General features: G+C 35.7%; 1 protein-coding gene across 4 annotated transcripts in view; it reads right to left on the bottom strand.

Moving 5' to 3' along the window:
- The window catches only part of LOC143234804 (dol-P-Man:Man(5)GlcNAc(2)-PP-Dol alpha-1,3-mannosyltransferase-like), a 32243-nt gene that overhangs the window by 8124 nt on the left and 3277 nt on the right, over nt 1-20842 (bottom strand). For 2 of the 4 annotated variants that reach the window (XM_076472444.1, XM_076472442.1), the window contains exons 2-6: nt 20245-20344; nt 9379-9426; nt 9019-9166; nt 6952-7112; nt 1738-1858 (exon numbers count right to left, since the gene is read on the bottom strand). In XM_076472444.1, coding sequence (XP_076328559.1) covers nt 1738-1858; nt 6952-7112; nt 9019-9166; nt 9379-9426; nt 20245-20318 — 552 coding nt within the window. In that variant the 5' untranslated portion in view covers nt 20319-20344. The remainder of the gene's footprint in view (nt 1-1737; nt 1859-6951; nt 7113-9018; nt 9167-9378; nt 9427-20244; nt 20345-20842) is intronic. The other 2 variants (XM_076472445.1, XM_076472443.1) reach the window with 1 other exon arrangement.

Raw genomic sequence — 20842 nt, 5'->3', positions numbered from 1 at the left:
AAAATTCAACATAAACTGATCCACAGCTACTATATGAACACCAATGAGAGGCATAATGGTCAAATATGGCAGGTTTTCTTACATAGTAACTGATAATACATTTGTTTATAATTAACAGACATCTAAATACTTGCACAACTGATAAATTAAGACAAAAATGTTTATCTTAAATGACTTAGAAGATAAACTAGCAAACAACTTCTAAAGAAAAATCACAAAATTCTTAAAAACTTGTGTTAATGAAACTTAAGTTCTCAGATCCAATCCATGTTGATTACTATACTTATGGATCACGACAACATCCAGGCCAATTATTTCATTCATGTATATTGACAAACCTCACGAACCACAGGAACAATCCAAATAAACTGATATAAATGCAAACTACTAACGTAATTAAACTATTACACCCCCATCTGTTCCTAAAACACCACTGCACATTCTTGGGAAGTTGAAGTATGAAGAAGACCATGTAAACAGTTACTTCCTATTGAAACTGGAGTAAAATATGGACTTACATGGATCACAAATTTTAAAGTAAAATATGCACACTATACACGGATCACAAGTTTTAAAGTAAAATATGCACACTATACACGGATCACAAATTTTAAAGTAAAATATGCACACTATACACGGATCACAAATTTTAAATTAAAGGATGCACACTATACACAAATCACAACTTTTAAAGTAAAATATGCACACTATACACAGATCACAAATTTTAAAGTAAAATATGCACACCATACACGGATCACAAATTTTAAAGTAAAATATGCACACTATACACGGATCACAAATTTTAAATTAAAGGATGCACACTATGCACGGATCACAAATTTTAAAGTAAAAGATGTACACTATACACAGATAACAAATTTTAAAGTAAAATATGCACACTATACACGGATCACAAATTTTAAAGTAAAATATGCACACTGTACACGGATCACAAATTTTAAGGTAAAATATGCACACTATACACAGATCACAAATTTTAAAGTAAAATATGCACACTATACACAGATCACAAATTTTAAATTAAAGGATGCACACTATACACGGATCACAAATTTTAAAGTAAAAGATGTACACTATACACAGATAACAAATTTTAAAGTAAAATATGCACACTATACATGGATCACAAATTTTAAATTAAAAGATGCACACTATACACGGGTCACCAATTTTAAAGTAAAAGATGCACACTATACACAGGTCACAAATTTAGGAATGGATGGAAGGGTAAGCTTGTTCAGAAATGGGATTTAAACCTGTAAGATTGCTAGTCAAGTGCCCTAACCACAAAACCAAACCCTAACTGAAACAGAGAATAATTAAAGGTTATCAAGATGTTATAATTGCATATCTAGTGTTCTATAAGTAACAAAATATATTCTGGATTTAGTAATTACAAACAACAACAAACTCTCAGTGCAAAACTAAACAATGCTGTAAAGTAATTAAACTAACCAATCAGGAGGATAGGTCAAATAGAAAACACACTTCTGGTACTGTTGTAGAATGTGAAGAGATCTCAATGTTAGAACTCTGTCTAAGAAGACAACAGAACTGAAGTAATTTCAAGTTATCATTGGACACACAGACATATCAAAAACAAAGTAAATATGTTGTTCCACAGCTGAACCTACATCTTAAGTGGCTCTCTACCTTCTTACAACATTATGATTGCTACTGTTACATTTTCCAATGTGTAAATATATAACACACCTGTACAAGTCCACAAATGCCTAAGTTGAACACGGTGTTCGGTACTCCACCAGTGGCTAAGAGAAGCAGCAACAAGGCAGGAGCATAAAGAAGAATGTTCATTTTCACTGATACTGCGAGGCTGTTAGGAATCGGTTATAACTTATACAATACTTCTCCATTCTTATTAGAACAAAAATATGGATGATATAACAGTATTGTATAGAGAAACAAAACCTATATGTAACAAGATCTAGTTGTTAGTACAAAACACTACAAGTAATAAAATATAGTTGTTGGTACAAAAAACAAGTAACAAAATGTAGTTGTTGTTACAAAAACTATAAGTAACAAAATCTAGTTGTTGATACAAAAAACTACAAGTAACAAAACCTAGTTGTTGTTACAAAAACTACAAGTAACAAAATCTAGTTGTTGATACAAAAAAACTACAAGTAACAAAATCTAGTTGTTGTTACAAAAACTACAAGTAACAAAATCTAGTTGTTGATACAAAAAAACTACAAGTAACAAAACCTAGTTGTTGTTACAAAAACTACAAGTAACAATATGTAGTTGTTGTTACAAAAACTACAAGTAACAATATGTAGTTGTTGTTACAAAAACTACAAGTAACAATATGTAGTTGTTACAAAAACTACAAGTAACAAAATCTAGTTGTTGTTACAAAAACTACAAGTAACAAAACCTAGTTGTTGTTACAAAAACTACAAGTAACAAAACCTAGTTGTTGTTACAAAAACTACAAGTAACAAAATCTAGTTGTTGTTACAAAAACTACAAGTTACAAAATCTTGTTGTTGTTACAAAAACTACAAGTAACAAAACCTAGTTGTTGTTACAAAAACTACAAGTAACAAAATCTAGTTGTTGTTACAAAAACTACAAGTAACAAAATCTAGTTGTTGTGACACAATAAAACATTACAAATATTTACATTTCAATAGTTACATACATACGTACAGCAACAAAAATAATTATGGAAATGGACATTAATCACATTAAATGATTAATTACAATTAAATAGTCATTTTCATATATGCTAACAGTACTGTAATTAACAGTGATAAACCATTGCAGCCAGTAGAATAGTTTAATACAGTGAAGTGATAAACCACTGCAGCCAGTAGAGTAGTTTAATACAGCGAAGTGTTAAACCACTGCAGCCAGTAGAGTAGTTTAATACAACGAAGAGATAAACCACTGCAGTCAGTAGAGTAGTTTAATACAGCAAAGTGATAAACCACTGCAGCCAGTAGAGTAGTTTAATACAGTGAAGTGATAAACCACTGCAGCCAGTAGAGTAGTTTAATACAGTGAAGTGATAAACCACTGAAACCAGTTGAGTGGATAAATTCAGTGAAGTGATAAACCAGTGAAGCGGGTATAGTAGTTTTATTTAGTGAAGTGATAAACAACTGCAGCCAGTCGAATAGTTTCATACAGTGAAGTGATAAACAACTGCAGCCAATCGAATAGTTTAATACAGGGAAGTGATAAACCACTGCAGCCAGTGAAGTGGTTTAATACAGGGAAGTAATACACCACTGCAGCCAGTAGAGTATTTTAATTCAGTGAAGTGATAAACCACTGCAGTCAGTGGAGTAGTTTAATACAGTGAAGTGATAAACCACTGCAGCCAGTAGAGTAGTTTAATACAGTGAAGTGATAAACCACTGCAGCCAGTAGAGTAGTTTAATACAGTGAAGTGATTAACCACTGCAGCCAGTAGAGTAATTTAATACAGCGAAGTGATAAACCACTGCAGCCAGTAGAGTAGTTTAATACAGCAAAGTGATAAACCATTGCAGCCAGTAGAGTAGTTTAATACAGCAAAGTGATAAACCACTGCAGTCAGTAGAGTAGTTTAATACAGTGAAGAGATAAACCACTGCAGTCAGTAGAGTAGTTTAATACAGGAAAGTGATAAACCACTGCAGCCAGTAGGGTAGTTTAATACAGGAAAGTGATAAACCACTGCAGCCAGTAGAGTAGTTTAATACAGCAAAGTGATAAGCCACTGCAGCCAGTAGAGTAGTTTAATACATCAAAGTGATAACCCACTGCAGCCAGTAGAGTAGTTTAATACAGCAAAGTGATAAACAACTGTAGCCAGTAGAATAATTTAATACAGTGAAGTGATAAAACACTGCAGCCAGTAGAGTAGTTTAATACAGCAAAGTGATAAACAACTGCAGCCAGTCAAATAGTTTCATACAGTGAAGTGATTAACAACTGCAGCCAGTCGAATAGTTTAATACAGGAAAGTAATAAACCACTGCAGCCAGTAGGGTAGTTTAATACAGGAAAGTGATAAACCACTGGAGCCAGTAGAGTATTTTAATTCAGTGAAGTGATAAACAACTGCAGCCAGTATAGTAGTTTAATACAGTGAAGAGATAAACCACTGCAGTCAGTAGAGTAGTTTAATACAGCAAAGTGATAAACCACTGCAGCCAGTAGAGTATTTTAATACAGTGAAGAGATAAACCACTGCAGTCAGTAGAGTAGTTTAATACAGCAAAGTGATAAACCACTGCAGCCAGTAGAGTATTTTAATACAGTGAAGAGATAAACCACTGCAGTCAGTAGAGTAGTTTAATACAGCGAAGTGATAAACCACTGCAGTCAGTAGAGTAGTTTAATACAGTGAAGAGATAAACCACTGCAGTCAGTAGAGTAGTTTAATACAGTGAAGAGATAAACCACTGCAGTCAGTAGAGTAGTTTAATACAGTGAAGTGATAAAACACTGCAGCCAGTAGAGTAGTTTAATACAGTGAAGTGATAAACCACTGCAGCCAGTAGAGTAGTTTAATACAGTGAAGTGATAAACCACTGCAGCCAGTAGAGTAGTTTAATACAGTGAAGTGATAAACTACTGCAGCCAGTAGAGTAGTTTAATATAGCAATCCCACCTGAAGGAATTTTGTGACCAAATTTTTAATCATATGCATGATATGTATTTTAGACATAAATGTAATTCTAGGCTATAATTTCTTGCCTAGGAGGAAAAGTTAAAAGCAAGTGATAATGCACCTGCCTTCAGAGGAATAAACACCCAGTCAGATATGATGGGTGTAATGTTTGTGAGGTTATCTTAAGCACTATTGAAGACTTCCTTTTACCATTACAGTCAAGAAAACAGGAATAAACACCCACAGTCAGATATGATGTGTGTAATATTTGTGAGGCTATCTTAAGCAATACTGAAGACTTCCTTTTACCATTACAGCCAAGAAAACAGGAATAAACACCCACAGTCAGATATGATGCGTGTAACTTTTGTGAAGTTATCTTAAGCAATATGGAAGACTTCCTTTTACCATTACAGTCAAGAAAACAGGAATAAACACCCACAGTCAGATATGATGGGTGTAATATTTGTGAGGTTATCTTGAGCAATATGGAAGACTTCCTTTTACCATTACAGCCAAGAAAACAGGAATAAACACCCACAGTCAGATATGATGGATGTGATGTTTGTGAGGTTATCTTGAGCAATATGGAAGACTTCCTTTTACCATTACAGTTCAGAAAACAGGAATAAACACCCACAGTCAGATATGATGCGTGTAACTTTTGTGAAGTTATCTTAAGCAATATGGAAGACTTCCTTTTACCATTACAGTCCAGAAAACAGGAATAAACACCCACAGTCAGATATGATGCGTGTAACTTTTGTGAAGTTATCTTAAGCAATATGGAAGACTTCCTTTTACCATTACAGTCCAGAAAACAGGAATAAACACCCACAGTCGGATATGATGTGTGTAACTTTTGTGAGGTTATCTTAAGCAATATTGAAGACTTCCTTTTACCATTACAGTCCAGAAAACAGGAATAAACAAGCACCAACAGTCAGATATGATGGGTGTAATGTTTGTAAGCCATACTGAAGAGTTCCATCTACATATACTCTATAATGGTAAAACTGGGATGGTCCTATTCATGCTGTCTAATAAGTTGTATGCAAGACTGGGTACATCTCTTTGAAACCTCCAGCCAGAATTACCAGGATGTGGTTACAGATTGATCCTGATCACCCTGGGTAAATGTTGGAAAGATCACGTTGGACTCTTCCCTGACTAAAGCAGCTATATATATTTAGCCACAGAGTTGTCATTAGGAGACTGTTAGTGAACCTGCTGAAAAACCTGGTGGCATTCAGTAGAATTTAAAATTACATATAATAAGTAATGTGAAATTGTGAAGTGACAGGTCTATGTAAATATAAGTTCCTACACATACCCTAGTTAATAAAGAAAGAATGCCCACATGTGAAGTTAAATAGTCATAGTTGAAAAAAAGCCCACACAAGGTTAAACAGTCATAATTGGGTGAAATAATCCAGACTTTCCAGTATTTCTCTTCTGTAACATGGTTCCAAATGTCAAGATATTATTCTGTTTTTGCTTTGTTAGATATACTGGATAATTAAATCACATTATTTTTAATGTCGCAAACATTAGTCTGTCAGTTATGTAGACTGGTTAACAAGCCTGTGGGTTTTAACCTCCAAACCACATGTGGGTCAATAATCCATACTTGTGATAAAGATATCAGTTCCATCACTTATGTAGACTGGTTATATGTGGAATAAAAGATTAGCCTGGGGCTGCCATGTAAACATTTACATATTTTACACTCATGGTATCCTTACAAATACAATTTTTGTGGTCAAACTTGTTTTTAGTTTTTGTTTTAAAACAAACTTATTTCAATTTGTTCCTTGACATCAACACTAATTTGTACGTTTTTCCATGTACATGAGTATGTTGGATGTAACGTGGAGGTACAATTATTCGTGTGTTAGGCGGCAAGTGACAAGACGTACTCAAGGACCCATGAAAAGTCTAACTTGACTACCTTCAAACCAACTCACTTTACAACTGTTCAGTTTTATATAGTAGTTATTCTTCAATAAATGAAACTAACCAGAATGGTAAAGCAAAGATCAGCCACAGCTCTCAGTAAAGCTTACCAAAATACATTGAGACTCGTTCATAGTTCTCACAGGAACATTAATGAGATGTTTATCATTATTATCACAACCTATTCAATACTACGATGGTACTTTACTCTTTTTAAAAGGTACTCATGAAATTCTGTAATAATATATTTGTTTGACTTAATTGGTCGTTACTAATTTATATCTGGCTCATATGGGAAATATTAATATCTCAGAGAAACAAAAGGTAAAAACATTTTATACCTATAAAAAATGGCTCCAGTCGTCCACTTCGAAGATATAAAAAAATTCAGAGCACAATAAAATAAAACAACTGCCACTGGGTCATTGAAAAGACGAAGCACATAAATAGAATGGATACGGTACGATGTGCAGCACATGAATATCAGAGCATAGGGAGGAACCTGGATATTAAAATATTTATTTCAGTACAAGAGGTGTTAACATAGAATGGTTATAGTAACATGTCTGTTTTACATTTAACCTAAGCACGTTCACAGTAACGTGTCTGTTTTACATTTAACCTAAGCACGTTCACAGTAACGTGTCTGTTTTACATTTAACCTAAGCACGGTCACAGTAACGAGTCTGTTTTACATTTAACCTAAGCACGGTCACAGTAACGTGTCTGTTTTATATTTAACCTAAGCACGGTCACAGTAACGTGTCTGTTTTACATTTAACCTAAGCACGGTCACAGTAACGTGTCTGTTTTATATTTAACCTAAGCATGGTCACAGTAACGTGTCTGTTTTATATTTAACCTAAGCATGGTCACAGTAACGTGTCTGTTTTACATTTAACCTAAGCATGGTCACAGTAACGTGTCTGTTTTACATTTAACCTAAGCACAGTCACAGTAACGTGTCTGTTTTACATTTAACTTACGCATGGTTACAGTAATGTGCATGTTTTACATTTAACATAAACATGGTTACAGTAATGTGCATGTTTTACATTTAACATAAACATGGTTTCAGTACCACAAGTGTTTCATATTTAACCTAAGCATGGTTACAGTCATATAAATGTTTTACATTTAACCTACCGACACTAATAGTCATAAATGTTTTACACTTCATTTCATGTACAAGATGGAAAGAAAACATACAACATTTATTAAAGAAAATTCTCTTTTAAATAATGAAATATTTTTTATTATAATATATTAAAACAGAAAATCTCAAATTCACATTTTCATTAACTTCATAAAACTTCTTTCCAAAGTGTCAATACTGGTGTAACACTTTAATGTATAAAACTTCTTTCCAAAGTGTCAACACTGACGTGTAACACTAATGTATAAAACTTCTTTCCAAAGTGTCAACACTAATGTGTAACACTAACGTATAAAACTTCTTTCCAAAGTGTCAATACTGATGTGTAACACTAACATATAAAACTTCTTTCTAATGTGTCAACACTGACGTGTAACACTAATGTATAAAACTTCTTTCCAAAGTGTCAACACTGATGTGTAACACTTTAATGTATAAAACTTCTTTCTAAAAATCAAATAAACGTTTAAGGAAAGTATTATGGACTTCTTTAAATTTCTTCAGTGAAGCAAGCATAATGAGAAAGAAAATTTACTACATGTGTTACATATATATGGAGAACTACATACCACATTCTTGTAATATATGTTATAGTAGAAGGGAAAAAAAAATTTGATGAAACATTTCTAGATAACGTTCAAGGAGAAAGAGTTATTTCAACAATTCTTCATGTGTTACTTGTTATAACACATTGTTGTGTTGTCTTCCTTCGTGACAACTTTGTGGTTAGATCTATATTTCTATTTGAAAATGACAAGTGTTTGGAAATTAGAAGTATTCCTGACATGTCTTGTTTACTTCAAGAGATTTATTTAAAGTCTATACATTAAGTCTAACAATCCATCAAGTTATTTTCACTTTCCAAAGGATGAGCCACATTCCAGAAGTAAAACACAGATATTTTCTCTATTTGAGTTAACCTAAATGTTAAATATTAGCTCCATGCCTAAGTTCATACTGATTACAACAGGAAGAAGTTACTTGTATATAATAAAATAGTATTAAAACTTGCTGTTCTTTGATTCTTAATAACAACAAACATTGAATAAACAGCACTGTATGTAATGCTTGGAATATTCAAATTTAGCCAACTTGGTTAAACCTGTCACATATTCCTGTAAAAATTGTGTTGACCAATTAAAAATTTGAAGTAGTTAGTCTTGTAATCAAGTTATTACATGAAACAATTAGAAACAGGAACATCTACAGTTAATATCTAATAACTACACTTATAAAACCTAACGATACTCACTTTCTTACACTTTGCATATATCCTGAAAACTAGAAGTAGTGTCAGAAGATAGAACAAAGCAAAAATGTACTGTGCCACATAGATATTAATTCCATGACCAGTAAGGTAGTACAGCACAAGGAATATGTAGACAAACCCTGCTGGGTACCTAAAAATAAATAAATATTCCACACAATATGTAGACGAACCTTGCTGGGTACCTAGAAATAAATAAATATTCCACACAATATGTAGACGAACCCTGCTGAGTACCTAGAAATAAATAAACATTCCACACAATATGTGGATGAACCCTGCTGGGTACCTAGAAATAAATAAATATTCCACACAATACATAGATGAACCCTACTGGATACTTACAAATAAATAAATATTCCACACAATATGTAGACGAACACCGCTGGATACCTAGAAATAAATAAATATTCCACACAATATGTAGACGAACCTTGCTGGATACATAGAAATAAATAATATTCCACAGACAGACTTTTATCTGAAAGTTTGTTAGAAAAACATCAACTGTTCAAAAACTACCAAAACAATGAAGCAGAAATACATGTATAATGAGGACTTGACCACAAGAATATTGTTATGGAATCAATTCTAATTAATTTATTACACCAGTCTTAGAAGATGCATTCTGATTAGAATAATCACTTCAGCATGAAGAACGAAAACTCTCATATTTGTTTCAAAGTACAATAATAATCACAACAAAGAGTAAATAGTAATGAATGTTGTTGACTTAATAAACATTTAAAAACAAATATTAGAAAAATCAAACTGCCCCCTCTACAAGGTAGTTACAGTATTCAAACTGTCCCCTCTACAAGGTAGTTACAGTAATTAAACTGCCCCCTCTACAAGGTAGTTACAGTATTCAAACTGTCCCCTCTACAAGGTAGTTACAGTATTCAAACTGTCCCCTCTACAAGGTAGTTACAGTATTCAAACTGTCCCCTCTACAAGGTAGTTACAGTATTCAAACTGTCCCCTCTACAAGGTAGTTACAGTATTCAAACTGTCCCCTCTACAAGGTAGTTACAGTATTCAAACTGTCCCCTCTACAAGGTAGTTACAGTATTCAAACTGCTCCCTCTACAAGGTAGTTACAGTATTCAAACTTCTCCCTCTACAAGGTAGTTACAGTATTCAAACTGTCCCCTCTACAAGGTAGTTACAGTATTCAAACTGTCCCCTCTACAAGGTAGTTACAGTAATTAAACTGTCCCCTCTACAAGGTAGTTACAGTAATTAAACTGTCCCCTGTACAAGGTAGTTACAGTATTCAAACTGTCCCCTTTACAAGGTAGTTACAGTATTTTTGGAATGGTCTGATGATAATTTAGTGAATGGTACCAATCTCAGAAATGGTGTTTTTCAACACACATGCTTAATTAAGGTTTTTTAAAAATGTTATTATTAATAAAACTAATACACCCTTTAAATCTTTATTACATATTATTATTGCAAAAACAAAGATATATTACAGGTTTTGACCACATCTGTTAGGGCTGTCATTAGTTTCCCGAACACAATATTGACCACATCTGTTAGGGCTGTCATTAGTTTCCCGAACACAATATTGACCACATCTGTTAAGGATGCCATTAGTTTCACGAACACAATATTTTGACATGTCAGGGCCATCATTAGTTTCAAAACCACAATTATAAAACTATAATAATGAAAGGTTCAGATGGACATGTTTCATAAGAATAAATAACTGCAACAACAACAAAAAAATTAACAGAAGAAAACAGAAAATGTTATTTTATCTCTGAAGAACGTATTTAGGTTTTGTTACTTACATACATTATAACTATCCTAGACTGAAAATGTATTTCTAATAGGCACTTCTCTCTGCTCACAAGATTAACTTTCCCATTTTGTGCAGCCCTCTATACGCAATTGTTTTTTTAATGCATGCTACAAGCCTTCTGCACACCTCTATTGGAATAAAAAATTCCAACACATCTCTCATATATAATGTGATACATGTTCAACATCACAAGATACGTGATAGTTTGGAAGTGGAACATAGAAGGAATCATGTGTCTTATGATTTTAGGGATGTCATTAACTTCAAGACCACAATATTTTGACCACATCTGTTAGGGCTGTCATTAGTTTCACGAACACAATGTTGACCACATCTGTTAGGGCTGTCATGAGTTTCACGAACACAATATTGACCACATCTGTTAGTGATGTCATTAACTTCAAGACCACAATATTTTGACCACATTTGTTAGAGCTGTCATTAGTTTCACGAACACAATATTTTGACATGTCAAAACTCCAGGAGATTTAAACACCAGCAGATTTTGGAGAGGAGAGAGTGCCTATCAGAAGTACATTTTAATTTAGGAAAATCATGACTTCTGATAAGTTACTGTCCCTCCTTTCACAAGATTAGCTTGAGTTCCACACTGAAAAAGGGGAAGGACTGGTGGGAGGGAAAGCACAGGCATACCCCTTGAATTTGTTTGAAGGAGACCTCTATAGAGGAGAGAAACAGATCCAATGTACAAAGGAGGGGTACCACACTACTTCTGAATCAGGTATATCCTTGTCACGAGCAGCTAGAAACAGACATGGTGAAAAGAAAGGAAGCACACCCAAGTGGGGAGGAGAGGTTGAGAATGTAATCTAAATTGGATAAATATGGAAACTTCGATCCCACAGAAGTAAATTAGGAAATGGAAGATGTGTCCTACAGTGTAGATTGGCTAAGTCAAATAGATCCAAAATCTTCTCACTGACTACTGGCATCTGCACAAGTATAGGATGAAGATCACACCAGTTTCATCTCAAGCTCTAAAACTGTGAATGAAAGGAAAACAATGACTCTAAGGCAGGACATAGGATTAGCATTGAGCTATTGATCCAGAAATGTGTCACCCAATATATGAGGGAAGTCCATCACAACTGTGAGACTGGTCCAAAACACCCAAAGTTCAATAACACTTCAATGCAAGAGAGAACAAGTGAGAGTCCAGAACAGAACATCTCACAGATAATTTCTATATCTCACCACACAGAAGAAAAATAAATAACCCCAAACCTATGTGAGGACTTAAGTTAACTGATTCACTTGATATCCAAAACCAACCCACAGGGTAGTGACATTTGCACAAGGGTAGGATAAGGGCATCCAATCAAAGGAGTGAACTGCATTGAGACATCACACTCCATGGTATGTGTTATTCAAACAAGAGGATAGTACAATTTCCACACCAGCAGAACACCACTACTCTACTTTAAACTGAATGGTTATAGTCATTTATGTGGAACCCAAGCTGCTGATGTATTTGATTATAAAGGTTTCCTGTTGGATTTATTTAATCAAATCATCGCAAAGATTGCTAGCTACTCTTTTCTGCTCTACCCATGCCATCACTGTGTAATATGGTCTGGGACTGTCCTATTTATGAAGCAAATATCATGTTATTGACCACCCAGCCATATTCTGAAACATCCTTATTCAAAGGTGGATGTGTAGAGCCATGGAAAAATCCCATGAATTAATACATTGTACAGTGAAGATTTGTTTGCATACATAAAGATTATCTGGTCAGGCACCAATCCCCCACAAAGCAGGATCTAAGAGACAATTGCAAGCAAGACCCACTAAAAGACAAGAAAGCATTAATGAATAATTATCTAGTGTTAGTCATAACTGCATAGAAGTCTGAAGTATAGCCACAGGTGGTAGGCAATATCCCAAAAAATCAGAGATCACAGCGTGATGTAAGTAATGGGAGATAAACATCTGAGGGGTGGTCCACATGCCAGGCTGTAGAATCTTCTCCAAAAGCAGACAAGAACATGAAGCAAGGTAAAATATGAATCATTTGATTTGATGGGATGTACCATGAAACACACTGGAAAGAGGACAATGAGAAACAAGCAAACTGGATTAAACAACAAACCCAACTGGTGAGGATAAAGGAGGAAAGATCCCAAGATGATGAGGGTTGCCACAGGATGAAGAGATGAGAATGGGAACCCCTGAAGAAAGCCATGCAAGCAGTATAACAATGAAGGGCACACACCAAGCATAAAAATCTACCTGCATCAGGAGGAGGCTAGAGATGAGAAACAGAGGGAAGGGAGGCTAGAGATGAGAAACAGATGGAAGGGAAATGGGCAGGAGTTATCCTCACATGCTGCTGAAGTCTTGGGAAGGAAGAAATGATTGCGATGAAGGAAAAGATAGGTTGGTAGTACAATGTGCAAGTGACATCTATAGGGAACAGATCTGAATGATGCCACTTCCAGGCCGAGAGAAGAAAATACACTTTAATGAAGAGCACAAGGTAATAGAATCAAATGGAGGTAAAGTAAGTATCACATTAATGTCCCATTATGGCATGTGGACCACCCCTCAGATGTAAGTATCACATTAATGTCCCCTTATAGAAGTACCACACACCCAAGCAGCTGATGTAACTAGAAGAAATGAGTCAAAATGGCAAAGACAGGGGAAAGAAAGCTCTTGCAGTAACAAGAAAAATGGAAAGTATAGATAGGGCTGCCTGATAACTCAATATTAAGGAGACAAAAGACTCCTTCTCAAAAAGCCATGTTAAAAAACTTGGAAATGCCAACAACCATAAGACCAGAAGCTTGGATACCCTGAAAAATGTGCCATTTCTGCTGATACACAGCCATGGATGAAAGACAAACAGAATGAGCTAAATAAAATGCCATCCAATGTCAGAAACTAGATCACCGTGTCAGGGACCACACAAATGCCAAGCATGAAAATGGAGGACACAAAGTGCATTATGCAGAGTCATTAACTGTGGTTGAAGATGAAGATCAAGGAATAAAGGATGGGAAGAAACATCTGTAACTGAAGTAATTTATAAAAACAAAGCTGAATGAGCCAGAAATTAGTAATTGGAAATATATTGCATCAAGTGAGATGGATGAGGAAGACTACCCAAGGAAGCAAACAGATAAGTGAAAACATAAAGGAACTTTTTCAGTCAATCCTGACTGAAGGTATTAATAGCAAAAATCCTTGGGATGGGGAACTAGGGACCTAAACAAAAATAACTTAAGGGCAATGAATCAATATGAGGAATACCTCACTGATTACAAAGCCATTGAGAAAAATGGGATGGAGGACCACTCTGTCAGGTTGGAAAAGATGATCCACTACAAGTTTGAAAGCACCTGGTACCTGACACACCATTAAATGAATGCAATGATTGTGGACCCAAAGAGAAAATCCACTGTGAGAAAACACAGGGATCTTGACTTGGTGCCACCTTTGCAATTGATATCATCTAATGCTGTTTAATTGTCAAAATGGATCATGACCAGATGATCTCTGGAGAATGGAAGAAAGATATCTAATCACTGATAAGCAGCAAGGAGTTTGAGGACAATGATATAAAGAGAATGTTCCTCTACCACAGACCAACAACTTAAGCCTCCTGGTAATTAATTGACCCATGCACCCAGCCCTGAAGGGATACATCCATGAACAGATGTAAATCTGGCTGGAGGAGGAGGTGGGTCACCTGTTGATGTATAAACCTAGTCCAACCACCATGGTAGATCATCCACAATTTACGAAAAAAAGTTTATAGGAGCATCCAAGAGATCCCAAGCATGGTTCCATTGGTTGTGGAGAGTCCATTGAAGGGATGGCATGCGGGCCTGACTGGGGGATGTGAGAGGAATTGCAATACACTATATCCCCAAAAGCAGTAGAACCTCATATGCAGAATGTGAAGTAGCAGACAGATAGTTTCAAATGGCGAGTTCCATGGAACACAGCCAGAGAGGAGATTAGGTGCAACCCAGATGGGTGTAGAAGAAAACATCCAGATAAATGACATATTGGGTTCATTTAAGGAAGAAATGCTCTAATTTGCTCAACCAACCTACTGGAAAACTTTGAGAAAGAGTTGACAAGTAAGAAAGGCCAGCTTCCATTTGGAATGGGCAAAATGAAACCAATCATCCAGATACAAGTGAAAGCACAGTAAAGAAGATATACAGCAAGGAGCAAAGGTTCACAACAGAAAATGTATGGAACCAAAGAACAGGGCACAATATTGGTACTCCCACCCCATGTTGGAAAAACTGAAGATAAGGACAAGAATACTCTGATATGGGAATATGCAGATAAGCATTGGAAATGTCCATCTTGGTTATCCAAAGACCAGAAAAAAAACTCATCAAAGAGTAGTTGAATTACATTCTACAGCCTATTATGTGAGGAAGACTTGCACTGCCTTGGATAGAAGTTGGCATGACAAGTAATCCCACAAAGGAGGAAAGGAAACAGACACATGGGATAAAGGAGAAAAGGTAAGAAAAGGTCTAATGAAAACCTTTGACAAAACTTAGTAAACCCCAACATCAGAGATGAAAGGGTTCCACTGAAGAATGAAGGCTGCCAGATGAGCTCCCACCAGACCCAAACCCATTAGGTAGTCACCAGAAACAGTGTTGGCATACCACACATCCTCGTAAATACACAATGAAGAGTGGCACCATACAAAGGAAAGCAGGCAAGGGCTGGGAAAGGAAGGGTCAGAAGACATAAATGAGTGCAACACTCAGTTCTGACTGGGACAAATGGACCACCAGGTGAGAAAAGGTAGATTGTTGTTGGACCATAGCTACCCTTATCTCCCTAGGTTCTGGGATCGTGTCGACCATGGGGCCATCAGATGGTTCTGTAGATAAAAAGCTTGGTCTGTGATAATATGGCATCACAACCCAAAAGATCCCAACAACAAATAAACTACATTTGCAGGGTCAGAGTGAAAGTGAGGTGGGAGAGGATATCCCCAGAGAACTCCTCAGTGTTCCTGTAAAGAGCCTCAGATAGGAGATGGATATAAAAGAATTACAGGAAAAAGTATCATGAAGGTAAAACAAAGACAGGGCACTGATAAAACAAATGGGAGATTTGGGTCCCACTGAACCCAACAAATATTGGTCTAGATATGGACAGTCTGCCCTATGATAAGAAAGAGCAGAGTGAGCCAGTGCTCATGCAAGACAAGGCATTCTAACAACGTCGCCAAACTGGGAGGCAAAATTCTCCAAGTGAACCTGAACATCGGAAGATGAGGAACAGATTAAAGTTGGAAGGACAATAATGTAATGGGGAATGACATGGGTTGTAAAAAAGAGGAGCAACAGACAAAACATCACATATCTGAGACATGAAATCTGAGAAAGTCCACAAAGGCACAACAAAATCCTCAGATAGGATTTTGGAAGGCACAGTGATCTCCAAGGTAGAGGAAACAAATGATCAAAATCCTGGTCAGGCTAAAAAAGGTCAGGAGAAAGAGGAGCAACAGAAGGAGACAAAGGTTGTCCCATATAATACTCAATATCAAAACAAATAAAGGCTGATAAATCCCATGACAGGTCACTACACCTATGGAAAATTATGGTATTGGATGCATGAGGTGTACCTAAAGCAGTAATGTGTACTTTGGAATTCATACTTGAAATCAAAATAACTAGCAAATTTTTTTTTTTAGGGCCAAACATGGGTAAATCAAACATTGTTTTAAAATAAAACAGGAAAACATTCTTGGAATAAAGTAAATTATGTTAAACCACTTTGAGATGTAAGGAACAAAAAGAAAGCTGTTTGAACTATGTTAAACCACTTTGAGATGTAAGGAACAAAGAGAAAGCTGTTTGAACTATGTTAAACCACTTTGAGATGTAAGGAACAAAGAGAAAGCTGTTTGAACTATGTTAAACCACTTTGAGATGTAAGGAACAAAGAGAAAGCTGTTTGAACTATGTTAAACCACTTTGAGATGTAAGGAACAAAGAGAAAGCTGTTTGAACTCAAGCACTGCCAAACAAGAAGATATGGTTCAGTAGTGGTACACAGAGGGAGTCACATGCATCATGTTGGTATTACTGGTAGATAGATGATGCATGACAATTTACATGGGAGACATACTGGAAGCCAATGGACGGAGTGTGATGGCTTGTGGCATGCATTATAAAAAACTGCATCTAAAGGGAAGCAGAAAATAGAAAAAGTTAATGTTGTGAGAGAGGGACAGTACTATATCAGAATTATTCGTAGTCTTATAATATTCTGGAACTGGCTGGTCTCTTGTGCAGTTTGACAAATTGTTGGAGCAAACCAAACAGAAGGTGAAGAACAAATAATTGTTAATATCTCACTTTTGATACATTTGTATTTCTAGTGCATTACCTCACAACACTACATTACTCTTTCTAATACAATATATCATAACATTACATAACCCTATCTAGTGCATTACTTCACAACACTACCTTACCCTTTCTAGTGCATTATTTCATAGCATTACATTACCTTTCTAGTGCATTACTTCATAACACTATGTCACTCCTTCTATTGCATTACTTCATAACACTATGTCACTCCTTCTATTGCAGTACTTCATAACACTATGTCACTCCTTCTATTGCATTACTTCATAACACTGTCACTCCTACTATTGCATTACTTCATAACACTATGTCACTCCTTCTATTGCATTACTTCATAACACTATGTCACTCCTTCTATTGCAGTTACTTCATAACACTATGTCACTCCTTCTATTGTATTAGCTTCATAACACTATGTCACTCCTTCTATTGCGTTGCTTCATAACACTATGTCACTCCTTCTATTGTATTACTTCATAACACTGTCATCATTCTGTTGCGTTACTTCACAACACTATGTCACTCATTCTATTGCGTTACTTCACAACACTATGTCACTCCTTCTGTTGCGTTGCTTCATAACACTATGTCACTCCTTCTGTTGTATTACTTCATAACACTGTCATCCTGCTGTTGCGTTGGCTTCATGACGCTATGTCACTCCTTCTGTTGCGTTACTTCATAACACTATGTCACTCCTTCTATTGCGTTGGCTTCATGACGCTATGTCATCATTCTGTTGCGTTGGCTTTATAACACTGTCATCCTACTGTTGCGTTGGCTTCATGACACTATGTCATCATTCTGTTGCGTTGGCTTTCATAACACTGTCACTCCTACTATTGTATTGGCTTCATAACACTATGTCACTCCTTCTATTGTATTACTTCATAACACTGTCACTCCTACTATTGCGTTACTTCATAACACTGTCACTCCTACTATTGTATTAGCTTCATAACGCTATGTCACTCCTTCTGTTGCATTACTTCATAACACTATGTCACTCCTTCTGTTGCGGTTGGCTTCATAACGCTATGTCATCCTTCTATTGCGGTTACTTCATGACACTATGTCATCATTCTGTTGCGTTGCTTCATAACACTATGTCACTCATTCTATTGCGTTACTTCATAACACTGTCATCCTTCTATTGCGTTACTTCATAACACTATGTCACTCCTATTGCGTTACTTCACAACACTATGTCACTCCTTCTATTGCGTTATTTCACAACACTATGTCACTCCTTCTATTGTATTACTTCATAACACTATGTCACTCCTTCTATTGCGTTACTTCATAACACTATGTCACTCCTCTTCTATTGCGTTACTTCATAACACTATGTCACTCCTTCTATTGTATTACTTCATAACACTATGTCACTCCTTCTATTGCATTACTTCATAACACTATGTCACTCATTCTATTGCATTGCTTCATAACACTATGTCATCTTCTTCTATTGCGTTTACTTCATAACACTGTCACTCCTACTATTGCATTGGCTTCATAACACTATGTCACTCCTTCTATTGTATTACTTCATAACACATGTCACTCCTACTATTGCGTTTACTTCATAACACTATGTCACTCCTTCTGTTGTATTACTTCATAACACTGTCACTCCTACTGTTGCGTTGGCTTCATAACACTATGTCACTCCTTCTGTTGCGTTGACTTCACAACACTGTCATCCTACTGTTGCGTTGGCTTCATAACACTATGTCATCATTCTATTGCATTACTTCAAAACACTATGTCACTCATTCTGTTGCGTTGGCTTCAAAACGCTATGTCACTCCTTCTATTGCATTACTTCATAACACTGTCATCCTACTATTGCATTACTTCATAACACTATGTCATCCTGTTGCGTTGGCTTCACTGACACTATGTCACTCATTCTGTTGCGTTATTTCATAACACTATGTCACTCCTTCTATTGCGTTACTTCATAACACTGTCATCCTGTTGCGTTACTTCATAACACTGTCATCCTTCTATTGCGTTGGCTTCATAACGCTATGTCATCATTCTATTGCGTTACTTCACAACACTATGTCATCCTTCTATTGCATTACTTCATGACGCTGTAATCACTCCTTCTATTGCGTTGCTTCATGACACTATATCACTCATTCTGTTGCGTTGCTTCATAACACTATGTCACTCCTTCTATTGCGTTACTTCACAACACTATGTCACTCATTCTGTTGCGTTACTTCACAACACTATGTCACTCTTCTGTTGCGTTGCTTCATAACACTGTCACTCCTTCTGTTGCATTACTTCATAACACTATGTCACATCATTCTGTTGCGTTAGCTTCACAACACTATGTCATCTTTCTGTTGCATTACTTCACAACATTATGTCACTCTTTCTGTTGCGTTACTTCACAACACTACATTACCCTTTATAGTGCATTATTTCATACCATTACATTACCCTTTATAGTGCATTACTTCACAACATTACATTCCTTTTCTAGTGTGTTACTGTAGTCTTCTTCTAGTCTCAATCTGTTTACAAGTCTGCTAGTTAAAGGTTAGTGTAGCATATTACCTGTACTTACAGCAAGATAAACCATGTGTAACAACATTTGTTAGTCTTGATTGTAATACTATCTCAGTTCCAGTAACACCTTATCAATCAGTATTAACCTTCATATTATTAATACCAGCTCAGTTCCAGTAACATCTTGTGAATCAGTATTAACCTTCCTATTATTAATACCAGCTCAGTTCCAGTAACATCTTGTGAATCAGTATTAACCTTCATATTATTAATACCAGCTCAGTTCCAGTAACATCTTGTGAATCAGTATTAACCTTCCTATTATTAATACCCCCTCAGATCCAGTAACACTTTGTCAATCAGTATTAACCTTCCTATTATTAATACCAGCTCAGTTCCAGTAACACCTTGTCAATCAGTATTAAACTTCCTTTCATCAGTACCATCTAAAGTCAGCTGGACATTTTAGGAATGAAGGTTTCTTTCACTTACACTAAAGGCCCAGTGTCTCCTTCTAGCTTTGTATAGTCCAAAGTCCCATTCACAACTCCTTCAACCTCTTGCATATAGGCCTTCCAGTCAATCTCTGTGTCTGATAAGAAAATTAAAACTTATCTGTAAATCATGCATGTCACAGTAATAACACTGGAGGATCTATCAAATTATTAATCTTGATTTATACTCCTTTGTTTAAACTAATTTTTACAACAGAAATATTCAGTAATTATAATATTTTCTTTGAAACGTAACTCCCAACGTTACATTAATATCATTACATTCAAACACTAAAGTTCTTAATTTATGTTCAGGTGTCCGAGTCTCCATAAATACAATGTTTACATATTTGTATGAAATAGTTTACATTCATGTTAAATATGCTGGTAAACTGTAACAGCTTGATTTTCTGCAGAACTACAAGGACTAATGTAAAAACTCACTGTTGTTTTGTGCAGCTATAGAAAATACTTGAATTCCTATAACACTAAAGATTTTTTGAAGAGCATTTAAAGTCATTTCTAACTTATGGCTACAATACTAATTGGATTTTTCAACTGCAGAAATGGCTCAATTATTTGGTTAGGTCTTTCTA

The sequence above is a fragment of the Tachypleus tridentatus genome, chromosome 12, assembly GCF_004210375.1.
Source record: "Tachypleus tridentatus isolate NWPU-2018 chromosome 12, ASM421037v1, whole genome shotgun sequence".
NCBI classification, from domain to species: Eukaryota; Metazoa; Arthropoda; class Merostomata; order Xiphosura; family Limulidae; genus Tachypleus; species Tachypleus tridentatus.
This window is presented reverse-complemented; position numbering and strand designations above follow the sequence as displayed.